We start from the raw sequence: 27792 nt of genomic DNA, 5'->3' as shown, positions 1-27792 counted from the left end.
TACTAAGAGGAAACATCAACTGGTAGATTCTTGCTAAAGGCAGGCCAATGACTTAATACATTAAGGGTAGTGGATGAGGAACTTGATCAGCTATCCTGAAGTGGCACCCCCTCTTCACCATGGCTGATTTTAGGACTATCAGCAAAAGAGTCCATTGTAGATAAACTTCCTATTTTCATGTCACCCTGCTTACTTGGCCACTGGCCGAGAAGATACCAGCACTCCAGGTGCTGGACACCCCCTTACTAGTTTTTCACAAAGGTATCCAGTATAGTACTTTGAAGAAATGTGCAAACAAGGCCTCTGGCCTTGAGCTGGGCTTCACAGGGATGTCTACATTTTTAAGATAAGTTACAAATGGGCCCATGGTAACAGTTGGCGGGGGGAAAAAAGAAAGGGGAGATGAAGCTCTCCCCTTCTCAGGTGTTGTCCTTGAAGAGTTAACATGCCCAGGACAGTGAAAGAAAAAAGCTGCTTTTACCTGAACTTCTGCAGACTGTGAACTTCTGAGCCCCTCCCCTTACATGCTGGGTATAAAACTCCGAAACTCCCTGAACTCGGGGTTCAGGGGATTGATTGATTACAGCAAAGGCTATACCCTCTGAACCTGGCTGCAGCCAAATAAAACTGTTTCCTACTATCTTCAGTGCCTTGCCTCCTTTGTCCCTACAACAGTCCAGGGTGGGAGACTTAAGAGGATTCTTGCTAAAACTGGGCTTGGCAGTCCCAAGAGACCTAGTCAAAACAGGGCTCTAGAAGACTGGGTGAAGTTTGATTCAAGACATGGGCTTTGTCTCAGCAAAGAGGCAGAAGAAATTAACAGTTATTTTTGGAAAACCAAATTTTACAAATTAAGGTGTCATTTTTCTGCACCAAAAATGCCAAACACTTCAGCAAATTCCAAAGGGGCAGATCTGATGAAACTACCTCAACGCAGGGCACACATTTAACTGAAGGATTTTACCGGATTTTTACACAGCGATAATATTGAAATTCTCAGAGAAGCTCCTGACACTGAACTAGAGAACCGGATATAGTAGTGTTTATGGAGTATCCACCACGTACCTGGTGTGTCACTACTTTACTCCTTTGCAAAGGGTCCTCTAGGTTCCTCTCATTTCCAAGAAGGAAAAATCAGGCTTAGCCAAGGATGTCTGTCCTCACTACCATCCGACAGGATCTAAGAAGAGTTTCTTTGGGGAAGCAGGGATAAAGACATAATGCACATCCATTTCTTTCTGGGCAACCCCAACAGGCACAGGTGCCACCCTCCGTCCGCCGCACAAAGGTGGCCCCGCGCCTGCGCACTCTGACGCTAGCGTCGTGGCCCGGCAGCCTTGTGGGAAATGTAGTACAACGCGTCGGGCGGGGCTGCGTACATCGGCTGGCCGCTCCGGCTTGTTCTGCGAGAGGGTGAATGCAGTGCACCCGCGGCGGGCCTCAGAGGATCCCGAAGGAGGAGCCCAGAACTGCAGGGGGAGGCCTCTGCGGCCCGCGGGGCGGAGCCGGCAGCGGCTGGGCTCGGGGAGAGTCCTCTCCTCCACCGGGCCACTGAGCTGCAGGTGCGCCCCCTCAGGTACCCAGCAGCCAGGCCGTGGTGAGAACCCCCAGAGCTAGGAATATCCCTGACACAGACCTTCCACCTGTCCGAGGAGGGCGCCGAGGCTGGATCACAGCCCGGGAGCGGCGGGGGCGGGAGACTTGGCATGGCGTTCTGGGGTTCGAAGGGTCATTGGGGGCCTAAGGCATGGCCAGTAGCTCGGACCCCGGGTCTCTTCTCCAGGGCTTTTCCGGGCCCCGCGCATCCTAGTCCTGGAACTCGTCGCCAAGGTGAAGGGGATCTGCCCCTCGGAAGTCTCGAGGGATGCTGAACAACAGTCCGGGGTCTCCCACTCCAGCCCTTTGTGTAAACCGCAACTCAGAACACACGCAGTGGTTTCCTGATTCCAAAAAAGGGCGTAGGCGTGGGCTCCCCTTGACCCATCTCTTCAAAAGAACCTGGAAGCCAGATTTCTACTTCAGGATTTTTTTTTTTTGAAGAATTTTTCCTGTTAAAACTTAACTGTAGGTCAACTAGAAAATTCAGATGAGCAAAAATCATTTGAGAGTTCTCAAAATCTGTACATGTGTATAAGTATATTATCACTTTGTTTTTAGAAGGAAATATGAATATTAGTATCACTTCTCCATTTACCCATTAAAAGTGAGTTATGAAATGCATTTTGCAAGGTTAAAGTGCAGGAATCTTAAGCTCCATCACTTTTTGGGTAACTGCCACTCAATGGAGATAAAGAATAAACTTTTTTAAAAAACATGCTGAAAACATTTACTTATACCAATTTTAAAAACAGCTAAAGCTCATCGACATTTAATGAGTATGAGGGAAAGTATGGCTGTGTCCTTAATTTTCTTTGCATCCCAATTTTTTAAAAATATATATAAGTATATTTTTATATAAATACATATAGACAATCTGGCTAGGTACGGTTTTGCATTGTTGTCGCAGTCTATCAGTCTCTTCAAGTGGATATTTCTAGGTCAGTGGCACAATGTCTTTTAATACTACCTGTCTTCTTACTCTTTAACTTTCTGAGAGGTGCTAATGATAAGCTGTTTAAGTTGCATTTTGAACATTTAGGAGAATTTTTATGCAGTTTGCTTTTTTTTTTTTTTTTTTTTTTTTGGTACCAGGGATTTAAACCAGGGGGTACCCAGGCCTTTTTATTTTATTTTGAGTTTTTGAGTCAGTCAGGTTCTAGCTAAGTTGCTTAGGGCCTCCCTAAGTAGTACTCCTGCTTCAGCCTTCCCAACTGCTAGGATTACAGGCTTCACTATTGCTAGGATTACAGGCATTCACTATTTTTTTTTTTTTTTTTGTTTTTGATGCTGGGCATGTAACCCAGGTCTTTACACATACTAGGCAAGCACTTTACCACTGATCTATATATCCCAAGCCTTTGTTTTATTTTTAAATTTTCTGATATACAAGCACATATTTCCTAACTGAGCAGAGATGTTACATATTCATATCAAACATAAAACAATTCCTTCATGTTTGGGTCTTTAACATCATTATTAGGGAGCCTCATCTGTACTTTGTTCTAATACTTTTGTGTCATTACACATGTACATCTTAAGTTTTTCCCAAATGGAAAGTCCTTTTGAATAATTTTCTTCACTAATGTGAAATGCCACATTTTTCATATCCTGAATTTTTTATGGTGCTCTACCACTGAGCTATACTTTCAGCCCCTGAATTCTTATGTGTACATTTTTTACGAATCATCTATATTGGAAAGACTTCAAATTGTTCCATTGGTCCTTTCCCCTGTTAGATAATAATATTCATTAGGGCACAGAGTTTATCTATTTTACGTACAATTGTTCTCACAGCTTAAAATGGTGAGCCCCTTATACAGTTGATAGTTTGGTGAATGAGTGTTCTGCCTATTTGGTAATACTGTGTTCCAATAACTAAAAGTTCTGGTTGGGCAAACTGTCATCAGTGTTCTATTTTATTTTAAAATATTTAATTGACTATATGAGGTTCAGGTGAAGTGTACAGTCAGTACATGTATACAGTGTACAATGATCAAATCAGAATAATTAGCATATCCATGACCTCAAATACATATCAAAAATTTGTGTTGGGAACACTTAAAATCCTTTCTTGTAGGTATTTTGGAGTATACGTCAAATTATTATTAACTCTAGTCACCATACTGTACTATAGAATATTAAAACATATTCCTCCTGTGTAACTGTATTTTTATACCTTATAGTCAACCTGTCTCTGTTCTTTTCTCCCCTCCTCTCTTCTGTACTTCTGTGAGACCAACTTACTTAGTCTCCACATATGAATGTGAACATGAGGAATTTGTCTTTGTGTTAGCTTTTTGTCAGTGTGACAAATACCTGAGAAAAACAACTTTGAGGAGGAAAACTTTATTTTGGCTCTCAATTTCATAGGTCCATGGTCAGCCCCATTGCTTTGAACCTAAATGGAAGTAGAAACCTTGGGAGAAGGACATAGCAGAGGAAAGCTGCCACCTGGTGGCAGCCAGGAAACAAGAAGAAAGGAGGAAGGGACTGGGGACAAGATACACTCTGCCAGGGCACATCCTCAGTGACCTACTTCTTACAACTAGCCCCCATTTCCTACAGTTTCTACCACCTCCCAATAATGCGATCAAATTATTAATTCACTAATCCATTGATGAGATTAGGGCCCTCTTGATCCAGTCACCTCCCAAGAGCCCTATCTCTGAACACTGCTGTACTGAGGGCCATGCCTTCAACACAGGAGCTTTGGAGAATATTTCATATCCAAACCATAATAGTGTTTATCAGTATTTTTTTTGTTTTGGTACTAGGAATTGAATCCAGGTGTGTGCATAACCACTGAGCTATATCCCCAGCACTTTTTTTTTTTTTTTTAAGAGACAGGGTCTTGCTAAGTTGCTTAGGGCCTTGCTAAATTGCTGAGGCTGGCTTTGAACTCATGATCCTCCTGTTTCAAGCTGGATTACAGGCATGTGCCACACTATGCACCCGGCTTCATCAGTATTCTTTTTAAAATATTTTTCTTTCTGTTGTACAAAACAATTTGCATAATTAACTTCAAAATATTGTTACTCCATTTTAGCTTAATTAGGAGTATAAGTTCAAAAATTCATTTCATGGAAGTGACAACTTAGAATACTGTGACATCCTATCCAGGAATTCAGTATGTATATCTATGTTCATCTTTCTTTATATATCTAAATAAACTTAATAGAGCAAACTACAAATAAAAATTGTAATTTTCTCTATGTAGATTCCTTACACTCCTATTTATCTGTAGGTACTTTGTTTGTTGTTGCAGGAGTACAGTTTCTCATGATTTCCTGTCCTTCCCTCAGCTCCACATTCCCTAGGAAGGACCCCACAGGAAGGAAGAAGGCGATGGCTGCAGGGCCTCTGCCTTTGGAAGCTCAGGTGACACATCTTTTTCTCTCAAACCTCTTTCTTATTCTCATACTGTGTGTGGGATTCATTACACAGGACAAAGCTATTGCCGATCAGAATGTTGAGGAGTTTTTGCAAAGCCTCCCTCAGTGTCCCTCTGTTCTCAGGCCACTGATACCCTGGCCTGCTGGGTTCTTGATGGTGTTCAAGGATCAGAAAAGGAACAAAAATCATAGAGAAATGGTCCTTGTGTTTATAGGGCTTATGGGCTCTCAGGTATTATAAAAGAGGACACATCTGTACAGGATACAATTATAAGGATTAAACATGAAAATAATGATAAGATCAAGTATGGTTATGTTCCCAGATTATTGGTGTTCCAGAGTCTGGAGAAGAGAAATATCAGGGTAGAGATTAGGAGAAGTAGGGGGTGTTTGCCCATCTAAAGGGTTGAAAATGGATAAATGTTGAGGATCTGCTATATAACGGAGTTGGAGTGTCCAATATTAAATCCTGACCCTACTATTTAATATCTGCATTGCCTTAGGCAAGTGACTTGACTTCCTTAAAGCATCACTTCTTCATATTGATGACAGAAATAACAGCATTAACTGAATTTCTGCCATACATCTGGCATTGTTAAGAATTACCTATGGCTCATCTCATTTACTTCATCGGTTTTCTCAAAGCTCAAATAAGATAATGCAAGTGAAAAGAGCCTTAGCTTGGTTCCTGTAATGTTGAAGGTATTTGGTAATTGCTAGGCATCCTTAGTATTAGTCCAGCCAAGAACTTGGTAGTTTAGAGTTTCACTGGTGGGGTGAGGGTAGCAGTCACTGATAGTGAGACATGCTTGACTGGCATAGAGGGAATCCAATGCCCTATTTGGAGTCAAGTGGAAAGAGGAGCTTGCATGTATGTTGACCTGGCAGGCCTGGGGATGGAAGAGGTACCTGGGAGATCAGTCTGAGGAATTTTGTTAAGAGACTTGGCATGATAAAAGTTTTTCTAGCCAGGCGAGGTGGTGCATGCCTATAAATCCAACAGATTGGGAGGCTCAGGCAGGAGGATCGTGAATTCGGAGCCAGCCTCAGCAACTTAACGAGGTCTTAAAGCAACTCAGTGAGACCCCATCTCTAAATAAAAAATAAAAAAGGGTTGGGGAAGTGTTCACTGGTTAAGCACCACTGGGTTCAATCTTTGATACCAAAAAAAATAAAAATAAAAATAAAAATGAAAAATTGTGTAGGAAAAAAAGCAGTGTTAATCAGAAAGAGGAAACCATGAAATTGAAATCAGAAGTGAGGAGCCCTGACTTATTACTTGAAATTAGAACCTGCTAGTTTTCCTGGAATCTGTAGTTGTTGCTTTTGTGGTAGAGCACTTGCCTAGCCCATGTGCAAGGCCCTGGGTTCAATCCCCAGCACCATGGAAAACAAACAAAAACCATAAAGCAATAATGAATATTAGAGAAGGGAGTTTTCTAGAAGAGGGGAATGTTTATGTGGGTCATCTGGAAGATTCTGGTTAATGAAGATTGTAATTTGGTTATCAGTAGCCTGGATTTGATTTGCTGTTTAATGTTAATTAAGGGTGGCACACGCTTGTAGTTCCAGCGGCTTAGGAAGCTGAGACAGGAAGATGCTGAGTTCAAAGCCATCCTCAGCAACTCAGCAAGGCCCTGAGCAACTCAGCAATAAAATATAAAAAATGGCTGGGAATGTTGCTCAGTGGTTAAACAACCCTGGGTTCAATCCCTGCTACCAAAATAATAGTAGTAGTAATAATAATAATGTTACTTGAAATTTTTCAGTGTTAAAATTTTAAATCCACTTTTTTGAGATATAATGAATATGAAATAACCCACTTAAAGCATTAAATTATTTGGCTGCGACAAATATATGTACTAACATAACCACTATCCCAATCAAGATGTAGAACATTTTCATTGCCCCAGAAAGTATACTCATGTCCCCTTCTGGTTGTGAAGCTTTCAAGACTAAGAGGTCTCTGAAAATAAAGTATTTGAGCTATACAGATTCTAGCCAAAAGGTGAAGGATGGGTCCTGGGACAATCCTAGGCCACCAGCAGCATGGCCAGATATCAGGTAGAAGAATGTCCATTTCATTTATAATGAAATTTTTGGGAGAAGAAACATAAATCGTTTACATCGAGCCTATAGTAAATAGAGCCCTATATGAGGGGGTGGCAAAGTCCTGGGATAGGTTAGTCCATAAAGAGAAGTTTTTGCTATTTCTCATTTGGTTGGTTTCAAAAGCAGAATGAGGTAGAGCCTTGATGGGTAATTTTCAGCATATAGTCAAGGAATGTGGAGCATTTGTTGTTCTTTTGTTGTTGTTGTTGCTGTTGACTTACCTTGAAGCTATGGGTTGGTGTAGCCTTATCTTATCTCTTTCTTCCCTCTATTAGGTCTGTAACTTAATTTAGAACATGTCAGAACTCTTCTCTTATCATAGTCCATATCACCCATCCCAGGAAACCACTGCTTGATTTCTATTATTATAGTTTAGTCATGTCTTTTCTAGAACTTCACACAAATGAAACCATACCAGGAGATACACTTTTGTGCTGGCTTTTTTTGCTTAACACACTGTTTTTCAGATATATCCACACATACTGTTGTGTGTAGCAGTAGTTCCTTCCTTTTTATATCTAATAGTTTATTGAATGTACCAAATTTTGTTCATCCATTCACTCATCATAAACATTTTGTTTTCTGTTTTTAGTTATTATGAATAAAGCTATAACAAGCACTCATGTATAAGTCTTTGTGTGACTATATGCTTTCATTTCTCTTAGATAAATAAATGGATACATGGAGTGAAATTGCTGGCTCAAGTGTATGTTTGACTTTATAGGAGTCAGTTGTTTTCCAAAGTGTATGTACCATTTTAAATATTCACAAGCAGGATCTGAGAATTCTAGTTGCTCAGCATCCTCTGCCATGCTTGATATATCATATTCCTGGGCCTCCTGTAACAAAGCACTACAAACTGGTGGTTCAAAACAACAGAAATTGATTGTCTCACAGTTTTGGAGGCCAGAAGTCCAAAATCAAGGCAATTTCAGGGCTATACCCTTTCTCTGAAAACTGTGGGAATATCCTTCCTTGCCCTTTCCTAACTTCCTTCTGGTGGTTTGCTGCAGTCATTGTGTTCATTGGCTTACAGCTACATAACTCCAGTCTTTACCTTCTTTGTCACATGGTATTCTCCTTGCGTGTTGATGTCTTCAAATGACATTTTCTCATAAGGACACCAGTCATATTGGAGTAGGGGCCCACCCTTCTCCTTTATGACCACATCTTAACTAGTTAAATTTGCAGTGACCTTATTTTCACATAGGGTCACATTCTGAGGTACTAAGAATTAGGACTTTAATTTATCTTTTATGAAGGATGCAGTTCAACCTGTAACACATTGTATTTTAGCTATTCCCAAGGATAGAAAATGCTGTCTCATTTTTGTTTGTGTGGAGTTTTTTTTAATTTTAATTTTTGTTTTTGAAGCAGGTTTTTTAATGTAGCCTAGGCTGGCCTCAAACTCAGTGGGTTCAAGTGTTCCACCTGTCTCTGCCTCTTAAGTAGCTGGGATTTCAGGTGCACACCACTATGTCCAACTTTATCTCACGGTTTAAAAAAAAAAAAAAAAAGGAACCTTTTATTTTGAAACTTTTCAGATGGGAAAACTTGTTGCAAAAATAATAAAAAGAATTTTTAGGATAACTTTCACCTGGACTAACATTTTACCATATTTGTTTTCATTCTCTTTCTTCCCTTATATGAGTGTGTGTGTGTGTGTATGTGTGTGTGTTTCTGAACCATTTGAGAAAAAGTCATAGACATGATTTAACTCCAAAGTATTTCACTATGTGTTTCCTAAAACTAAGGCCATTATCTTACATAATAAAAATACACTTATCAAAATCAGGAAACTTACACTGATTACAACATTATTAGCTAATCTGCAAACATTACTGTATTTTGCCACCTTTCCCAAAATATTCTTTACCTAGGCCAGAATCACAAATTGCATTAGATTGTCATATCTCCTTAATTTTCCTTAATTTGGAATAGTCTTTGTACTTGATGACGCCTTTTTTTTGGTACTGGGGATTGAACTCAGGGGCACTAAACCACTGAGCCACATCACCAGCCCTATTTTTGTATTTTATTTAGAGACAGAGTCTCACTGAATTGCTTAGTGCCTTGCTTTTGCAGATGCTGGTTTTGACTCATGACCCTTCTATCTCAGCCACCTGAGCCCCTGGGATTGCAAGCATCTGCCACTACACCCAGCAACTTTGACACTTTTCAAGAATACATGCCAATTATTTTGTAGAATGCTTCTCAGTTTGGGTTTATTTTATATTTGCTCATGATTTCAGATTTTAGTTTTTTTTAATTGAAATCTGAATGGCTGATATATTCACATGTATATTCAGATGTTGAAAAATGTAAGTTAGCCAGGCATGGTAGCCTAGGCCTATAATCCTAGCCACTCAGGAGGTTGAGGCAGAAGGATTACAAGTTCAAGACAAGCCTGGGCAATTTAGTGAGACTCTGTTTCAAAATAAAATTAGAATGGCTGGGTTTATTAGCTCAGTGCTTTTATACATGTATGAGGCCCTTGATTCAATCCTTAGTACCACACAAAGAAAAAAACCAATATATATTAATGAGCACTTAAAAAAAATCTCTGCTTTCTCCCCTTGATCTGAGCCTCCTAGCGATCCCTTCTTGTACAAAGGCAATGATGATAATTTCTTATGGAGGCTTCCAGAAGAAACAACAAAAATCCATATGTATATATACTTTCCCTAATTTTTATACAGTTGACAAAAGTTAATATTTACTCAGGATTCTACACCCCATGTCTTATTTTTTGTTTTTGTACTTTACAATATATCTTGGAAATTGTCCGTATCAATATGTAAAGGGCTTCTGTCTTCCATTGTGCAAGTGTATCATAGTTTACTTAATCAGCTTCCATTAATGGACATTGGCCTAGATTCTTAATATCAACTGGCTATAGGTAGTTCTTCACTTTTGCTACTCCTTCTCTGAATGACTAATGACTTGGAGCTATACAGGAGATAATGGGAAATGAGTGATTAAAATGCCAAGAAATAAAAAGTGTCAACTAGCTATTATTATAGATACCACACACTTGGTTATGTGTTCCTTCATTTAATAGGTATTAAATATTTACAGTGTTTTAGTTCCTCTATTAAGGGATAGAGAATAGAGAACAAGGCTGCAATGGACTTACAAATTTGAAATGCCTTTTTCAATTGAAGCTGGTCTCTGTAAGATAAACAATTCACATTCTAGGTCAATCCTGTTGCACATAATTTCCTCTAATAAGTGGGATTCCCAATGTATTGTAAGGCCAGCACACTCTCTTGACATCTTTAGGTCTCATGGTCTGGGGAGTTAGGCCATGAGACCCAGTGGCAAGTTTCCCTGCTCTCACCATATATGCCTTCACTCAGCAGGAAAGGCTGTCTTCCAATTATCTCCACCATCAGCTTGACCAGATGTATTCTGCCTAGTGCTCCACCTAACCATTGCACCTCCCTGTCAGCCTGTGAAATTGTTCAGATAAGCCAGTCATATCATTCCACAGTAACCATGGGTTACTTCTTGTCACTACAAAGCCTGCTTCTCACAGTCCTGCTGGTTCACTCTGTTTCTGAGTGAAACCCTTGTGTGACCCTGCATAGTGTGTGAGGTCTTCCTTCCTGGTCTATGACTCGATGTGATTAATAAATTATTGTACATCTCATGTATCTAATGTCATATGTTTCGTTATCTTGTAATGAATAGGGCAGGAAATCCTTTCTTCACCAATGATCTAAATAGGAAGTGATCAGAACATCATCACCTCTTCTCCAGTAGAAATCTAGAGCAGCTTTTACTACCTTTCCCTGTATTAGTCTGCTTTCTGTTACTATAACAAAATAAACATGGTTGGGTCTTTATTAACAAAAGAGGCTTATTTAGTTAATAGGTTTAGAGATTCAGAGGCATGACACTGGCTTCTAGTTGATTCTGGTAAAGGCTTAATGGCAGATGGTATCACAGAGGTGAAAGGGCATGGAAAAGGAGATCATGTGGCAATATAGGAAGTCAAGAGAGTAGGGAGGTACTAGTAACAACCTCCCACTATGCCCCACCCCATAAATGCTCACCCTCTTAATGCTGCCATCCTGGGGACCAAGTTTCTTACACAATCTTTGGAGACACACCCCCTCCAAGTCCAAACCTTAGCATTCTGTTATACCAACTCTTCCTGTTCTTGACTCCCAAACCACTTTCTATGTTATATTTATCTCTGATAATATCTCGTAATAATATCTGTTTTCACTGCAGATGTTGTTTTAATGTCAGAAGGTAGCATGTTTTTCTCACACAGATCTCTATCGTAGCCCTTTTCCTCCTAGTGTACTTGGTTTTTCATGGCCCTCAGAGGGTTTTACTGGCATAATCCCTTGTTGAGGAGGAATTTATAGTTTCAGGAATCAGTGACATTCAAGGATGTGTCTGTGGATTTCACTTGGGAGGAGTGGATGCACCTAGATTCTGCTCAGAGGAACTTGTATGGGAAGGTGATGCTGGAGAACTACAGGAACCTGGTCTCACTGGGTAAGGACTTCTCCTTGTAATTCAAGACCTACCTCTTGACACCTTTTCCCCCCAATCCTGTACAACGTCTGAAATTTGTGAATTTGGACTGGAAATCCTAGCTTTTATAGGGCATTGTCTTAGGGTATTTGCTCGGTGTCCCCTCTTTCAAGGTGAACGGTCTTTTCTGTAGAGAGTGGAAAATGGGAAATTTCATAAGCTACACCTTCCTTTGTTTCAGAAACGTTGACAAGGAAGGGATCAGAACAATACTGGGATTGGTTTTTAGACTCAGTTCAAAACCCAAACTTGTTCTCTTTCCTCCCTTGCAGGGCATCAGCTTTCCAAACCTCTTGTGATCTCCCAGCTGGAACAAGAAGAGTTGAATCTGAAGAACAAAGAACTCCCAGGGTGTGCTTCTCCAGGTAAGTGTCAGGGTTTGTTATGTGAGACATACCTGAGTGTATTTCAATGGGGAGAAATCACTTCAGGGAGCCTTGGGTCTGGAGAGACTAGTGGCAATTGATATATATTCTGAGGACACCTCGGATTACTGATGGGGCACATTCTTCTAGCTCTTGCCTGCATCCTTATATTGGAGGGAAGTCATACATTACAAGGATTAAACGAGTCACTACATTTGTATAACTTGTTCATCTCCTAGAACAAACTAAGTATTCAGTAAATGTTAGAAGTCTCTTCTATCTTCATCTAGACTTTGAATTGAATCTCTATCATTCTATCTCCTCTGAATAATGTGTCTCCTCTTATTGTCTTTCATGAATTTTTCTTCCAAGTTGTAACTTATATCCCTAAATTCCCTTCCCTTACTATTTAACATTTGGAAGCTTTATTCACATTTAAAGGTATCCAACATTCTTCTTCCTCTACCTCAGATAGGTGTTTTTTAGTCTATGTTTAAAACATGAAAAATGACTGTAGCTTCATTTTAATTTTTATCAGTCTTCCATTGTATATATTTTGGTTTTCATTCCTGAATTTTTTTAATATTTATTTTTTTAGTTGTAGTTTGACACAATACCATTATTTTATTTATTCATATTTATGTGGTGCTGAGGATCGAACCCAGGGTTTCACACATGCTAGGCTAGTGCTCTACCACTGACAGCCACAACCCTCATTCCCCAATATTTTAATCTGCATTCACTACCCATCCAATTGCATTTTCCTTTTAATGTTTAATGCTTCTTAATCTTTATTTCCTGGTCATACCACCAAAAGTTCTTTTTTTAGATTTCATCACTGGCTTATTTCTGCAGAAATGCATTTCAGATCTTTATTTTCCTTATGTTACGTAAAAGTATCTTATCTTTTCTTTTTTTGGTCATGATGTTGAGGATTGAACCAAAGCCTCAGAACCCTGCATGCTAGTGATACCTGTCCAGTGTAGATTGGGAACCTGCTATTGACGATTAAATACCTGAGGAATGCCAAGGCAAGCATAGAAAGCAAGTTTTATTTAAGAAAGTGATAGAGGACAGACTTCCCCGATGAGGAGGGGGCTTCAGAGCTGAAAACCTGTGGGAGGGGGTACAACTTGTTTTCTTAATTATTGTCTTTAATTATTGTCTTCTCTTTTTTCCCCATATATGTGAAAACAGGAGCAGGAGGTGGGAAGTTAATTGTTAGCAACTCAGAGTACCAGGGAGCACAATAGTGGAAGTTAACATTTAGCAACCCATTGATAACCAGTTGTCACCCTCCCAACCCCCATCATTCATTACCTACACTGATTGCCTATCCTTTACCCCTGCCTCCATTTGCTGAGGAATGTGACATATCCTGTCCACTTAGGCTAGGAAGGGCTGCATGCAAATTGTGTTTTTAGCAAAGAAAGAATGTGGCAGGGTCAGCACTGTGGGCCCATTTTATAGAATTATTCTCTTAACCTGGTGTTCTCACCATTGTCATTTTTCTGACATTAGACAGGTCCTCCACTGCTGAGCTGCATCCCCAGTCGAATCATATCTTTTTATATTTTTTTAATATTAAAGAGCTAGTAAATATTTATATGCTCTCTGGATAGTATAAGTCTATCAAAGTAAAAAGAATAATCAAAAATAACCAACATGGTTTTGACATCATAATGAAAATACAAATAACTGGGACAGAAGCAGACCTCAAACAGATCATCAAGCTTTCGTTTATTTTGTCCCAGAGTCAATCATCAGGCATAGGAGGACTCATTTTCTGGATACGGAAATGGTCTCCAGGTTATAGAAGGAGCCTCAGTTTTACAGTTTACAGTGAGGGTGAATTAGTCATTGGAGACGATGGATGTGTGATTCAAATAGTCAGGGACCTAGCTATACAGGTGAAAATTTCAACTCAGGAAAGCAGTTGTAAAATTTGTCACTGAGAAAAGCTCAGAACTTGTTGTTCTTCCTTCCTCTTCGACCCATTGTTATCTAGAGCTTCACTATTTGTTTTTCTCTTTCCAGGACTCATTGGCAATGGGAAATGATAAAAGTGCAGGGCCCAGAGTTTCAGTATCTGCTTTCTCCCTTCAGAACCCACTGTGGTTAAGAAAGGGTGAATGTTTGCTTTTGGTGGAGGTGCTGGGGATGAACCCAGGAAGGGATGAAAGTTTGCTTTTCCCTCAGGGCTCACTGTCACTGTGAAAGGATGTACTGGGAGAGGTTTAATGTTTGGCTAATTTCCCGCTCTCCTCTCAAGCCACACTATTTTTCTAGCGGGCTGTCTTGTAGGAATATTATTTTCTTTTTGTTATTTATATATGACAGCAGAATGCATTACAATTCTTATTACACATATAGAACACAATTTTTTCATATCTCTGATTGTATACAAAGTATATTTACACCAATTCGTATCTTCATACATGTACTTTGGATAATAATGATCATCACATTCCACCATCATTTCTAACCCCATGCCCCATCCCTTGCCCTCCCACCCTTCTGCCCTATCTAGAGTTCATCTACTCCTCCCATGCTCCCTCTCCCTATCCCACTATGAATCAGCCTCCTTATATCAAAGAAAACATTTGGCATTTGATTTTTTGGGATTGGCTAACTTCACTTAGCATTATCTTCTCTAACTCTATCCATTTACCTGCAAATGCCATGATTTTATTCTCTTTTATTGCTGAGTAATATTCCATTATGTATATATGCCACATTTTTTTTTATCCATTCATCTACTGAAGGACATCTAGCTTGGTTCCACAGTTTAGCTATTGTGAATTGTGCTACTATAAACATTGATGTGGCTATGTCCCTGTAGTATTCTGTTTTTAAGTCCTTTGGGTATAGACCAAGAAGAGGGATAGATGAGTCAAATGGTGGTTCCATTCCCAATTTTCCAAGAAATCTCCATACTGCTTTCCATATTGGCTGTACCAATTTGCAGTCCCACCAGCAATGTATGAGTGTGCCTTTTTCCTCACATCCTCACCAACACTTATTGTTGTTTGTCTTCATAATAGCTGCCATAATAGTGACCCTTCATAAAGAGATTTTAAAAAAATTATAAAAGTATCCATGCAAAGTAACTACTGTACCTTGAAGGAAATCAGAAAACAGTTTGAGCCAAACAAGGCTCAGCCCAGGAGCACAGATTCAAGTTCTCTTGAATGAATGTTTCAAAAAAAAATAGTAGGTGTTACAACTTATTACCTAAAACAAAGGTTAGTTGATACATTGAATAGATAACAAATCTGGGGACATTACATAGGCAATTAAGATAGAGTGGTAAAATTTGACCACTGGACTGAATGGTATCGTAGTGATACAGGAGATCTTGTTTTGTTCTTGCTCTTGTGCTCTGCAATGATAAAATTTCAGAAAGATACGAGACTTAGTAATAATATAGCAAAGTTTATTAGAAGGGAAACAAAACAGTCTCAGGGAAGATTGACAATGAGCCCCCTTTGTTTCCCAGTTTTATTGGAGATCTTAGGAAATTTTCTAGAGTGTTCTGCCTAGTTACCACCTTTCAACTTTTGACTGACAGTAGGATTGCCTCAGATTTTTAAGTCCGTACTGCGCATGATCTTACCCACACCACAGGTACCCAAGCAAAACTTACTGGGGGGAGGAGGGAATTTTACTGTTAAAAGGACATGTTAAATTTAGATCTAAAAGCAAATCTAGGTTACCTCAGCGGGTACTTATTGGTTCCAATTGGAACTTGTTCTTACAGATTTTATGGTCATTGACCTTTGTTTGTAATTATCCTATCTTCCTGAGTCCTGGAATTTTTGGTATATATAAAGGTCTCCCTTTTAGGGTAACTTATATTCTCCTTCTTGATGGAGATAGTAGCTTTGCAGATAACAGGTTGTTTGCTGAGGAATATAACATATCCTATTGACTTAAACCAGGGTAGGGTAGGAGTAACCTTAGGGAAATTGCTTTTTTAAAGAAATTCTGGGGGGTGGGCAGTTTCCCCTCAATTCCATATGCTCATATCTGTCTGCTACCTATTATTACTATATTCTTAGTGAGAAAATTGGTCAAGGCAGGAGTCTGTTCTTTGTCAAGCTATGGTTGGTCAATTAAGTCTAACATTAAAACAGGTTCATCTAATAGGTACAAAAGTCAGAAGGAATGGAATGTTTTCTAAAGGCTGAAATAGCCCCTATAATCCTCTAGTGTCCTCCATTGCAGGACTTCAGTAAGCCTGCCCATGTTTACAGTTCCCTGTGAAAGAAGTTATTCATCTGGTGCTTGCCTGAAGAAATTCTATCACAGTAGTTTCTTCAAGAATGTTCAATTTCACAACAGGGGAAAAAAATAACTTTAGGACCATCACTGCTGGTTTCCAGTAAACTCTGAAGAATCAGATTCTAGGAGTGGAGTTATAGGTCAAAGAGTATATTACATCTTAATGGGTCTTGCTGCATATTCTGTAACTTTGGAAACTATTTTATGTTTTTAATGCTAATTTATTTGGCAAAACAGGATCTTTTAGGGGAGCTTTAATCACTTTTATTATAGCTGTCTTTTACTCTGGCTTTGATTACTGTTGCTATTGGTGTTTATTCATATGTAAATGACTTATTCACTCCACAAATGTCTGCTGAATACTAGGCCCTGTTACTAGCTGTGGGAATATAGTAGTAAGAAAAACAGGCAGCTGCCGTGAGGTACTTACATTCTAGTGGAGGACACCATAAACTAAGAATGAAAGAAGGAAGGGAGGAAAGGAAGACAAGATATAGAGTAAGAAAAAAAGAAAGAAAGCTAATGATTATAATATGGTTGTAGGTGCTGCATGGAAAAATAAAGCAGGATAAAGGGACTAAGTTAGTTAACAGGACTTTGTTTATAGGGGTGGTCAGGGAACAGGTGACTTTTGAACAGATGCTCAAATAAATTGATGGGCCATATGGGAGGACATTCTGACTATAGGAGATAGCATGTGCAAAGACCTGAGGTAGAAGAAGAGGAGAGTGCTTATTTCTTTTTATTTCTTCTGTATTAAAAAAAAAAATGTTTCTATCAGATTTTTTTATTTCCATGAGCTACTTTCTTGTTCTCTAAATGTTTCTTCTTTTTGAAGGAGAGGGGGTACCAAGGATTGAATTCAGGAGCATTCAACCACTGAGCTACATCACCAGCCCAATTTTGTATTTTATTTAGAGACAGGGTCTCACTGAATTACTTAGCACCTCGCCGTTGGTGAGGTTGGCTTTGAACTTGATATTCTCCTGTCTCAGCCTTCTGAACCACTGGGATTATAGGCATGCACCACCATGCCTGGCTCCTCCTCTTTTTGATAGCAGTCTTTTTAATTAACCTTTCTTGTTTGTATGAAGATATTTAAGATTATTTATTTATTTTTTGGTTGTTTGGGGGGTTGTTGGTATATATACATGCAAGATTTTTCCCTCATTCCCTATATTATTTTAGTGAGTTTATTTAGGACTACGTTGTAACTTTACTGGGCATTCAGTAACAGCAGAAGAAAATACATTTTTGATATAGTGTTTTCCTCTCTCACTCCTTTACCCCCATCAGGCTTCTCTGTTGGGTTGGATCCTAAAGATTATTCATTTATTATTGTATTTCACCCAGTATTTTACTTGTCTCTTTGAATATCTATTTGCATACTAGCACTGAATTGCCTTATTGAGCATATATTTCTTTGTACCTCCTGCCTATTCCATTACCTACCAGACTAAATACTTAATGTATTTATTTAGTGAATGTTGATGACATCAAGTAAAATTTTTAGAAATCAAGTGAAAAATGTGGCTTCGGCAGTCGTAACCATATTTGTGAAATTCACATTAATGAAAAATGGTTAATTATCAGAGAGAGTGTGTGAGAATATTTCAGAAGCACCCAGATAGAACCCCGAGGCCGGGGTAACATTTGGCCGGGGGCCAAAGATGCTCTCATAAAGGTGACAGAAAGAATGTGAGAGGAGAACAGTGTTGCCAGGAGAGCTGGGTCAAGGAAAGAGAGAAAAGCAGAGGGAAAGCAACAGGGTTGAGAAAGAAATGAAAAAAATGCCTCTGGACTTGGTCTAAGTCCACTCTGAGAAGAGCCCTGTTAGTGCTGAGGCAAGTATTCTTTGGGGGGGAAAGTGACAGAGAAACAAACAAGAAAATACAATAATGAGCAGGTGAAGGAGAAGCACATGAGTACAGTCTACCATTTCAACAAGGTTGGCTCTGAAGGAAAAGGAAGGAAGAACAAGAACTGAAAGAAGCCAGACAGAGGTATAATGCCTCTGGTATGTTTTTTAATAAGAGAAAGACTTGACTGTAGCTCTAAGGACAGAAGTATCCAATAGAGAAGGAGAAACTATCTGTCAAGAATGAGACCCAGAGAACATGATGACTTACAAACTCCAGTTCTTGTTCTTTCCAGATTTTCTTGGATATTACTGCCAGACTAATCTACTATTTAGTCCTCTTAGTATCCTGTCCAAGCCAAGAAGAGAAAGAATCGACTAAGTACTGTGCTCGGCTCCTCCCCAGTCATCACCTAATCCACTCATCATAACAAATCTACAGGGTAGGTATTATTAGCCCCTTTTATAGTGGAAGAAATGGACTCAGAATGAAATAACATGCCAGAATTCAACATAGGTGTTTTGGTCTCCAAGTTTAATTCTTAAAAAAAAAAAATCGTAACTTGATTTCTTGCCTTGCTGTGGCTTCCTATTATTTCCTAATATAACTAGTAAACTAGAAAACTAGAGCTTCTAATTTTCCTTTTGATTCATCTTTTTCTGTAGTAAAGTATTATTTATATAGTTATCGAGTGCTTTGTTAGATTTTGTATGAAAAAAGATGAGTAGCAAATGGAAAGAGAAATGCTGTTCCTGATGCCAATATTAATGCTAGCTAGCTTGTTATTGTTTAAATGAAGAAAAATTATTAGTAATATAGAAAGCAGTGAATTTTAATTTAATCAGTGGTCATTAGACTTAAATCAGTTCATATTTAGTTATTAAGGAAACAAAAATTAACATTATGTACAAAGTTTTAGTTAATATATATATAAAGTATTAGAAATTTATTATTAAGACTGGGCCTAAAACTGGACCTAGCAATTGTGGAGGCTGAGGCAGGAGGATTGCAAGTTTGAGGCCAAACAGCAACTTAGTGAAGTTCCTGTGTCCAAATAAAAAAGGACTGGGGATGTAGCTCAGTGGTAAAATGCCCCTGGGTTAAATCCCTAGTACCAAAAATAAGTAAGTAAATAAATAAATAAATAAGTTTTAAATTTTTTTGTAAAAATTAAAAATATAGTTGGGGATTCTATATTTTGTGCTCTCCAGGAAGCTACCCCTAACTACTCCTAAATGTGGAAGATTATTGCCTGTGGTTTATATGTGATTTTAAATTATTTTTATAGATGTCCTGGGTAACTCTGTGTGTGTGTGTGTGTGTGTGTGTGTGTGTGTAAATATATGCAAACACACATACACACACACCAAGAATTATATACTGTTACAGAGTCCCTATCTGCCTTCATATCAACATGAACATCATTATGTTAATGAATACACATCTTTGTTTCTCACCTACAGAATATTGTAAATGTAGAAGTACTCCAAAAGCATGTTCATTCTTAACAGGACAGGCCCACTGCTATCTCAGGACAGCAGCACTAGCCTCTTTCTGGGTTGCTCTCCCTTAGATATTTCTGTGACTTCCTCTCAGCCCATTGAAGTCTTGAATTAAATGTCATTTTCTCTTCCTGTGTTCATATGTGAAACAACCACAAAATGTACAACCACAAAAATGGGATCCTAATTAGAATAGTTATACTCTATATGTGTATAATATGTCAAAATACAGTCTATTGTCATGTGTATCTTAAATAATGAAATAATAGTAATAGTAATTCTAAAAATAAAAATTTGCCAAAAAAGTCACTTTCTCCATGAAGCCTGTCCTAATGACCCTATTTAAAATTGAAAACCTTACTTCTCATATTCCCTATTTCCATTTTGTTGCTTTTATTGTTATTCCATAAGGCATACTGCTTAAATAATAGGTGTTTTACTTTTTATATTGATTTTTCTCCTTCCTGTCACTAAAGTATGAGTGCCATAAGGACAGAATTTTGTGTTTTTCATTGCTCATCCTAAGCACTTTTAAGTGTCTGGCTCAATAAATAAATAGTGAATGATGATTTATCATGCTTAACAGATCTGGCTGCTGTGTGGAGACTGTATTGTAGGATTGCAAGTATATACATAGGAAATTCAGTCAGGTGGGTACTGAAATAGTTGTTTTGTTATGAGTTCTTTAACTATTACAAAGAACGTGGAAGAAATATAAAAGAAAAAAACTTGCCCTTGGCTGCTACCCAACCCTCCTATCTCTACCCCAATACTATGTAAGCTCTTGGTATCTGCTATGGCCTATTCTATTCATAAATACTGAAGATCTGTGCTTGGTTATAGAGACTCTTGTTCATGTCCCAATGAGTCCCCAAATTATAGAAATCTTATAAGTTAACCAGGAAAGGCTGAAAAAGCATTCTAAGACAATAAAGGAATATAAGTTATCACTAAAATCTCCTATTTAAGAAAAAAGGAATACAGAACTTCCTATTACTTAATATAAAACAATAACGGTAATGATAAAAGCTTATAATCATTGAACCCTTAGAGTGGTAGAGCTAGAGCATAATGCTGTGTGCTTTATAAAGTCCCTATTTAATGACATAGCAAAGTGTCAAGAGACTGAAACATTGTTCAGTCCTTGACCCTTAAAACTAAACTTCATTAATTCTTAGTAAAGCCATTCTAATAATCTGTCATTTTGTGGATAGATCATAATTAGGGAAGAATGAGAATTCCTCTCTTCTCAATTGCCTAGTTGTATTGGTCAATTGTGGAATGACATTTAATAGAAGTAGTAATAAATAGTAAGAACCCTTTCCTTGATCTTGTCAGTGAGAATTCTTCTAGTTATTTGTTTTTATGCTTAGTGCAATGCTAACTTTTTCTTGCAAATCAGAAGTGAGTGTTGAGTATTATCTAATACTTTTGAAGTATCTATATATGTCCTTTATATTATGAACTATCAATATAATACTAATTTTAGGTGTTATTTTACTGTAGCTAGTATATGTGTATATGGTACAACATGCATAGCAGAAAATTACAATTTTAGCCATTTTTAATGGTTAGTTTGGAGGCGTTTAAATACATTCACATTGTTATGCAGCAGCCGCTGCCATCCAATCTTCAGAACTTTCTCATCTTCCCCAGCTGACACTCTGCCAATTAAACACTTCCCCCAATCTCTGGCAACCATTCTACTTTATGACTCTGAATTTGGCCACTGTAGGTATGTCATTTAAGTTCAATCACACAGTATTTATTATTTTGTGACTGGTTTTTTTCACCTAGAATAACGTCTTCAGGTTCCATCCATGTTATAGAATTTCCTTTTTTGACTGAATAATATTTCATCGATGCATTTGCCATACTTTGTTTATTCATTTATCCATTGATGTACGTTTGTATTTCTTCCTCCTTTGGGCTATTATGAACATTGCTGCTTTGAGCATTGGTGCACCCTTTCAGTTATATACCATGAAGTGGAATTTGCTGGATTAAATGGTAATTCTGTTTTTAATTTTTTGAGGAACTGCTATACTGTTCTCCACAATGGTTGTGCTATTTTATATTCCCACCAGGCCTGAAAAACCTCAGCATAATACAGGCCATATATGAATAAACTGACAGCATCATATTCATGGTGAAAGACTACAAGCCATTCTTCAAAGATCAGGAACAGGGGAATGATACCCACTCTCTCCACTTCTAATCATCATCACTTTTGTCAGTTGTATAAATATTGGACAATTTAGTTTCCCATTCTCTTGTTGATGGAGATTTGGGTTTTTCTCAATTTTCTTCTGTTGTGCATAATGTTACTCAAAGCATTATGGATCTTGTATACCTTTGTAAGGCAGATTTACCTAAGTACTTTTATCAACTAGATTTGCTAAATCACAATCTGTTTATTCTCAGTTGTACTAAACTGTTTTCACAATACTTTTAGCAATCACTCCCACTAGCCAGCCACACGTGAAAGTTCTCATTACCATACTTTTTAACAAAATATGAAACTATTTGAATTTTTACATTTTGTTATGTAGAGAGATGTGTTAATGGTATCTCTTTACACCTGTATTTTGCCTTCCTCTGTATACCACCGAGATTGGGCATCTTTATTTATGTTTACAAACCATTCACATTTACTTTTAATAAGTACTTATTCAAGGTTTTGCCCATTTTTCTAATGGGCTTAGCTGTTTCATAGACATTGTTTTATAAGTCCAGGACAAGTTCTTTATGGGTCCTGTGTTGTACATATCATCTCCTGGTCTATAGCATCTATTTTCTGTTTGTTTTGTGTTTGGTGGGGGGGTGGTATCATGGATTGAACTCAGGGGCACTAGACCACTGAGCCACATCCCCAGCCCAATTTTGTATTTTATTTAGAGACAGGGTCTCACTGAATTGCTTAGTTCCTAGCCATTGTTGAAGCTGGCTTTGCACTTGTGATCCTCCTGCCTCAGTCTCCTAAGCCACCGGAATTATAGGCATGTGCCACTCCACCCAGCTATTTTTACTTTCTTCATGTCTTTGGTAACTGGAAACATTTAATTATCTCAACATTTATTCACCCTTTTGGTTTTTATGCTACTTCTTTTGTTCTTATTCTCCTCTTATTATAATTTTAAAAATTTATTTCCTGAATCTCTAGATACTTTACAAACTCAATATTTTCTGTGTATCATGATACCATGTATCTTTCAATGGAGGCAATTCTTTCTAGACTTTATTATTATCTAACCTTGTGAATGGATTCTGCTTTGCTTTCTGGGTAGCATTTTATTCCCAAAGAACTTGAATTGGATAGCTGGATATGACCATAGTCAGGTGGAGCAAGATACTGCTGTCATTTCATCATATGTTGCTGCAAATATTTTCATATTTAATTGCATAGATCTCCTCTCTCAGGGTACTTTGTGGGGTCTTGATTTTTTTTAGCTTTTCCCTTTTTATGTTTTTTATATAAACAGGTCAGGTTGGAGGGGAACCCATTTAATGCATCTCTTGCTTCAGTCAGGCCTGTGCTCACAGCCTTTAGATCATTGATTTATTGTCTTATCTCTGCTCTCTTGACTTGGATAAGCAACTATAATCCTGAGATTATAGTTTTCTATTCTCCGCCCCCCATTGTCTATGGGATCTGAGAAAATAAAGTCTGAGTGACTCCAATTTCCTTCCTTTAGGCCCTCTCCAGCAGCTCAACAGTTCTCCTTTGCCTGCCCCTGCCATGCCACTAGTTCTCACCTTCCTGGAGAAGATATTTAGGAAAGTGTAGAACTCTTTAGGATTCTCTTAACTCTGTGAGCCTACTTAAAGTTGAAGGAAAAAAAGCCTGTGGATCACATCAGTTTCAAGTATGTCCAGATATTTTTGTTGCAAACAAGTCTGTTGCCCAAGGGTAGTTTGTGTACATTATCTTACCTACTCCTTATAAGATTTTCTTTACTTGTAATTTAAATCAGTGAAAAATCAGACCAAGAGAAATAAGGAAAAAGTGTTAAAAGTCATGGTTTGAACCCATTTTTCTGACTCTAGGATCAACGGTCTTTTTACTATGTCACATTGTGATGCTTTATGAAGATTATTTGGTACATAATTCTAAGCAGCCTTATGGGAGAAAAAGAAACTGCTGGTAGGAATATCAAGTATGAGGTAGCAGGACTTTCTGTCATCTTCCACCAATCCTAGGTCTTCTGAATATTTCCCCTTTGTTCATCTTCATTGTTTGTCCATCACTCCTTAATGAGCTCACTCCTTTCTCTGCTTGCCCAGTAGATCTTCTATCCCTGTCTTCTAGTTCCCCTGTTTTCCATCAACTTGTTCACTGTTTTTTCCTTCCTTTCCAATTTCTCTATGTTATTGTAAAGGTATCTTTGAAAGTTCTAAAACATATCTAATAGTTATTCTAGTTTAATTTCTCATTACTACCTTATACAATTTTTTGTCTCCTAATATGCCTTTGAATTTTTTTTTCCAGATTGGGAAAACAAACAGTCAGCTCCAAAACCCAGCATTACTGAAGATTTATCCCATGGGGTCATAATGGAAAGGGAACATGTCTGGCATTCAACCTTAGGGGAAACCTGGGAACCTGGAAATTGGTTAGAGGGGCAACAGGAGAAACATCTGGGCCAAATGGCATTTACCCACGGGGAAACCCTCACAGAGAGAAGGGTATGTAGAGGGGATGAATTTGAAAGATTTTCCAATCAGGATTCAGTCCTTGATACACCACAAAGCATTTCCATGGCAAAAAGATCCTGTAATTGGATTTCACAAGGAAAAGACTCCAAACAAAATTCTGAATTAATGAAAAATCAAAGAATGTTTGTAGGAAAGAAAATCTATGAATGTAATGAATGCAGGAAAACCTTCAGCCAGAGCTCATCACTTCTTAAGCACCAGAGGATCCATACTGGGGAGAAACCATATAGATGCAATGTATGTGGCAAGCATTTTATTGAACGCTCATCTCTTACTGTACACCAAAGAATTCATACTGGAGAGAAACCTTACAAATGTAGTGAGTGTGGGAAAGCCTTCAGTCAGAGCATGAATCTTACCGTTCATCAAAGAACTCATACTGGAGAGAAACCTTATCAGTGCAAAGAGTGTGGAAAAGCCTTCCGCAAGAATTCATCCCTTATTCAACATGAAAGAATTCATACTGGAGAGAAACCCTATAAATGTAATGAATGTGGGAAAGCCTTTACACAAAGCATGAATCTTACTGTGCATCAGAGAACTCATACAGGAGAAAAACCCTATGAATGTAATGAATGTGGAAAAGCCTTCAGTCAAAGCATGCATCTTATTGTTCATCAGAGAAGTCACACTGGAGAAAAACCTTATGAGTGTAGTGAATGTGGAAAAGCCTTTAGTAAGAGTTCAACTCTTACCCTACATCAGCGAAATCACACTGGAGAAAAACCTTACAAATGTAACAAATGTGGGAAATCCTTTAGCCAAAGTACATACCTTATAGAACATCAGAGACTGCACTCTGGAGTAAAACCTTTTGAATGCAATCAGTGTGGAAAAGCTTTCAGTAAGAATTCATCACTTACTCAACATCGGAGAATTCATACTGGAGAGAAGCCTTATGAGTGTATGGTATGTGGCAAACATTTCACTGGGCGATCATCCCTTACTGTACATCAGGTTATTCACACTGGAGAGAAACCTTATGAATGCAATGAATGTGGAAAAGCCTTCAGCCAGAGTGCATATCTTATTGAGCATCAAAGAATTCATACTGGTGAGAAACCCTATGAATGTGATCAGTGTGGGAAAGCTTTCATTAAGAATTCATCCCTTATAGTACATCAGAGAACTCATACAGGAGAGAAACCCTATCAGTGTACTGAATGTGGAAAAGCCTTCAGTCGGAGTACAAACCTTACAAGACATCAAAGAACTCACACCTAAGGACAGTGTTTACTGTCCCCTTCATCATGATTAACTCTTCAGTAATCAGATAAAGTCATGTTGAGGTAGACACCTAATAAAGGTAACAGTTGTGGGTAATTTTTAGTTGATGTACAATCTACCATATTGGATAACATAGACCACAGCAGAGAAATCATATATATGGAAGTGAAGAAATCTTGATTCAAAAGATAAAATGTACTTTTTAACAGAAGGTTTGAAAAAGTAATGTATAAACAGTGAACATTCATGCTCAAGGTAAGTTCTATTGTATCATACTGCAAATTCTCCTTGGGACATCTGAGAATTCACACTGGAGAGAAAATGTGTCAGTGCTTAACTGGATAGCCCAAAGATCTGGTTTGTAGTCCTGACCTGCCGCTAACTTGGACAAGTTACTCACTTTTAGCAGGTCACAATTTTCTTACCTAGTAAATGAGAGATTTTGGATGTAAAAGGTCTGAGGGATCCCTATTAGCTAAAATGTTACAAACCATGATGCCAGGAAATCTTTGGCCTTTTACTCTGTTATGTATGTTGTCTAGGTGCTTCTTTTCCACAGTAAGGTTTCCTTGGATGTTTCGAGTCAAAATTTTCTACCTCTACCAATTTCTAATGCCCTTCCATGTCCTTCTCTCTTTCCCTGCATTACTTTCTACCTTAAAATGTAGGCTGATTTCTACCAGATAATAGAATAATTGTACAAATCTTAATGTAATAGCATGCTATTTTGAGTTCTTCATAGTCTTAAACTGTTGTTAAATTAGGTGATTATTTAGAAAACAACATAATTTAATATTGTATTTAAGCACAGAAGAATCAAATAAATACATATCTTTATGTCATATTCAGCTATCAGAATGATAGTTGATACCAGGGATTGAGCTCAGAGACATTGACTGAAGGCATGAACACTAAGAAATATGGAAATTTAGCATATTAACACAATATTTGCAACTCAAAACATTCAGAACAATCATAGGGATATTTTATAGATCTGTTATGATAATAGTAGTTTAATTTCATTTCTTTCACACAAATTTGCCAAGTCCTAAATATGGGCTAGACATGATTAGTCAAAATAATTTAAGATTCATTCTTTATTTTTAAAGGATAAACTAAGAAAGTGGCAGTATAATGGGATAGGAAAAGAAAAGTCAAGCAATAATTTATAATTTGGCACAATCTAAAAAAAGCTGTAACTGATTAGGTATGGCTATTTGAAATAGAAGGATGACTTAAATTTCCTATTTGTGTAGATTGGGATTCCATAATTAAAACCCCATAAATTAGCCATCTTTGTGCAACAATGATGTGTTCTGTTTGAAGGCATTTTGATGTGTCTCTGGAACATCCAAGAAAAGAGTCCTGAGAAGAAGTAGAATAAGAAAAGTGGTACAGGGCACACTGGGAGTACTGTCACTGGTGAGGAAAGTGAAGCAAAAGAGGAATCAGTAAAAGCTGAGAGGAATGAACTATCAAAAGAAAAATATAAACAGGAAAATCAGGAAGCAATGAAACCACAGAAGTAAAAGGAAATTTTTAACAGAGATGGGAATAGTTAATATCAAATGCTTCAGAATAAAGTACTTTAATTTTTTTATGGTTCTGGGGATTGAGCCCAGAGCCTTGTGCATGAGGCAAGCACTCTACCAAATGAGCTGTATCCCCAGCCCTGTACTTTGCTTTTTTGGGTGGGGGGTAATGAAGATTGGGTTCAGGGACACTCAGCCATTGAGCCACATCCCTGGCCCTATTTTGTATTTTATTTAAAGACAGGTCTCACTGAGTTGCTTAGCACCTTGCCATTGCTGAGGCTGGCTTTGAACTTGTGATCCTTCTGCCTCAGCCTCCTGAGCTGCTGGGATTACAGGCTCGTGCCATCGTGCCTGGCTCTAACCTTTGTTTTTGATTATCAATTTAAAACACATAAATTTTAATGTGTTTGAAGAGTGAGTTAAATGTTGAAAATGACTTAGTAGCTTTACTGATATGGGAGAGATTTAGAAAGATGACCAAGGAAATGAGGGCTGAGAAGGGATTTACCTATTAGAAGACCTTTGGCTACAGATATTCAGAATCCTTCTTAACAATGTTTTAGGCAAGTAGGGGTGTTTTTCTCAAATGACAAATGTGGAGGTGGTCAGCATTGATCCACAGATAAAATAATTGAATGATTTACATTTCA

The 27792-nt window shown here is 38.0% G+C and overlaps 1 protein-coding gene across 17 annotated transcripts; it reads left to right on the top strand.

Moving 5' to 3' along the window:
* Nucleotides 1–1359: 1359 nt before the first annotated feature.
* Nucleotides 1360–26896, top strand: Zfp2 (ZFP2 zinc finger protein). 17 transcript variants are annotated; one of them, XM_048784961.1, is made up of 5 exons: nucleotides 1360–1562; nucleotides 4902–4977; nucleotides 11927–12019; nucleotides 18458–18604; nucleotides 24154–26896. In XM_048784961.1, the coding sequence occupies exon 5, from the start codon at nucleotides 24219–24221 to the stop codon at nucleotides 25602–25604; it is 1386 nt and encodes a 461-aa protein (XP_048640918.1). In that variant the 5' UTR covers nucleotides 1360–1562; nucleotides 4902–4977; nucleotides 11927–12019; nucleotides 18458–18604; nucleotides 24154–24218; the 3' UTR covers nucleotides 25605–26896. The 17 variants fall into 17 exon arrangements, with proteins under 17 accessions (XP_048640918.1, XP_048640870.1, XP_048640860.1 ...); XM_048784913.1 differs by lacking the exon at nucleotides 18458–18604 and adding an exon at nucleotides 11489–11615; XM_048784903.1 differs by lacking the exon at nucleotides 18458–18604 and adding an exon at nucleotides 11483–11615.
* The last annotated feature ends 896 nt before the right edge of the window (nucleotides 26897–27792 follow it).

Source organism: Marmota marmota, unplaced genomic scaffold, assembly GCF_001458135.2.
Source record: "Marmota marmota marmota unplaced genomic scaffold, marMar, whole genome shotgun sequence".
Lineage (NCBI taxonomy): Eukaryota > Metazoa > Chordata > Mammalia > Rodentia > Sciuridae > Marmota > Marmota marmota.
The sequence above is the reverse complement of the archived record's forward strand: the minus strand, read 5'-3'. Positions and strand labels throughout refer to the sequence as shown.

Coding starts and splice junctions, on each gene's coding strand:
- Zfp2 (XM_048784894.1), top strand. CDS start 4,879: ATGATTTCCTGTCCTTCCCTCAGCTCCACATTCCCTAGGAAGGACCCC. Junction 11,616..11,926: donor CAGGAACCTGGTCTCACTGG/GTAAGGACTTCT, acceptor CCTCCCTTGCAG/GGCATCAGCTTTCCAAACCT. Junction 12,020..24,153: donor CCCAGGGTGTGCTTCTCCAG/GTAAGTGTCAGG, acceptor TTTTTTTTCCAG/ATTGGGAAAACAAACAGTCA.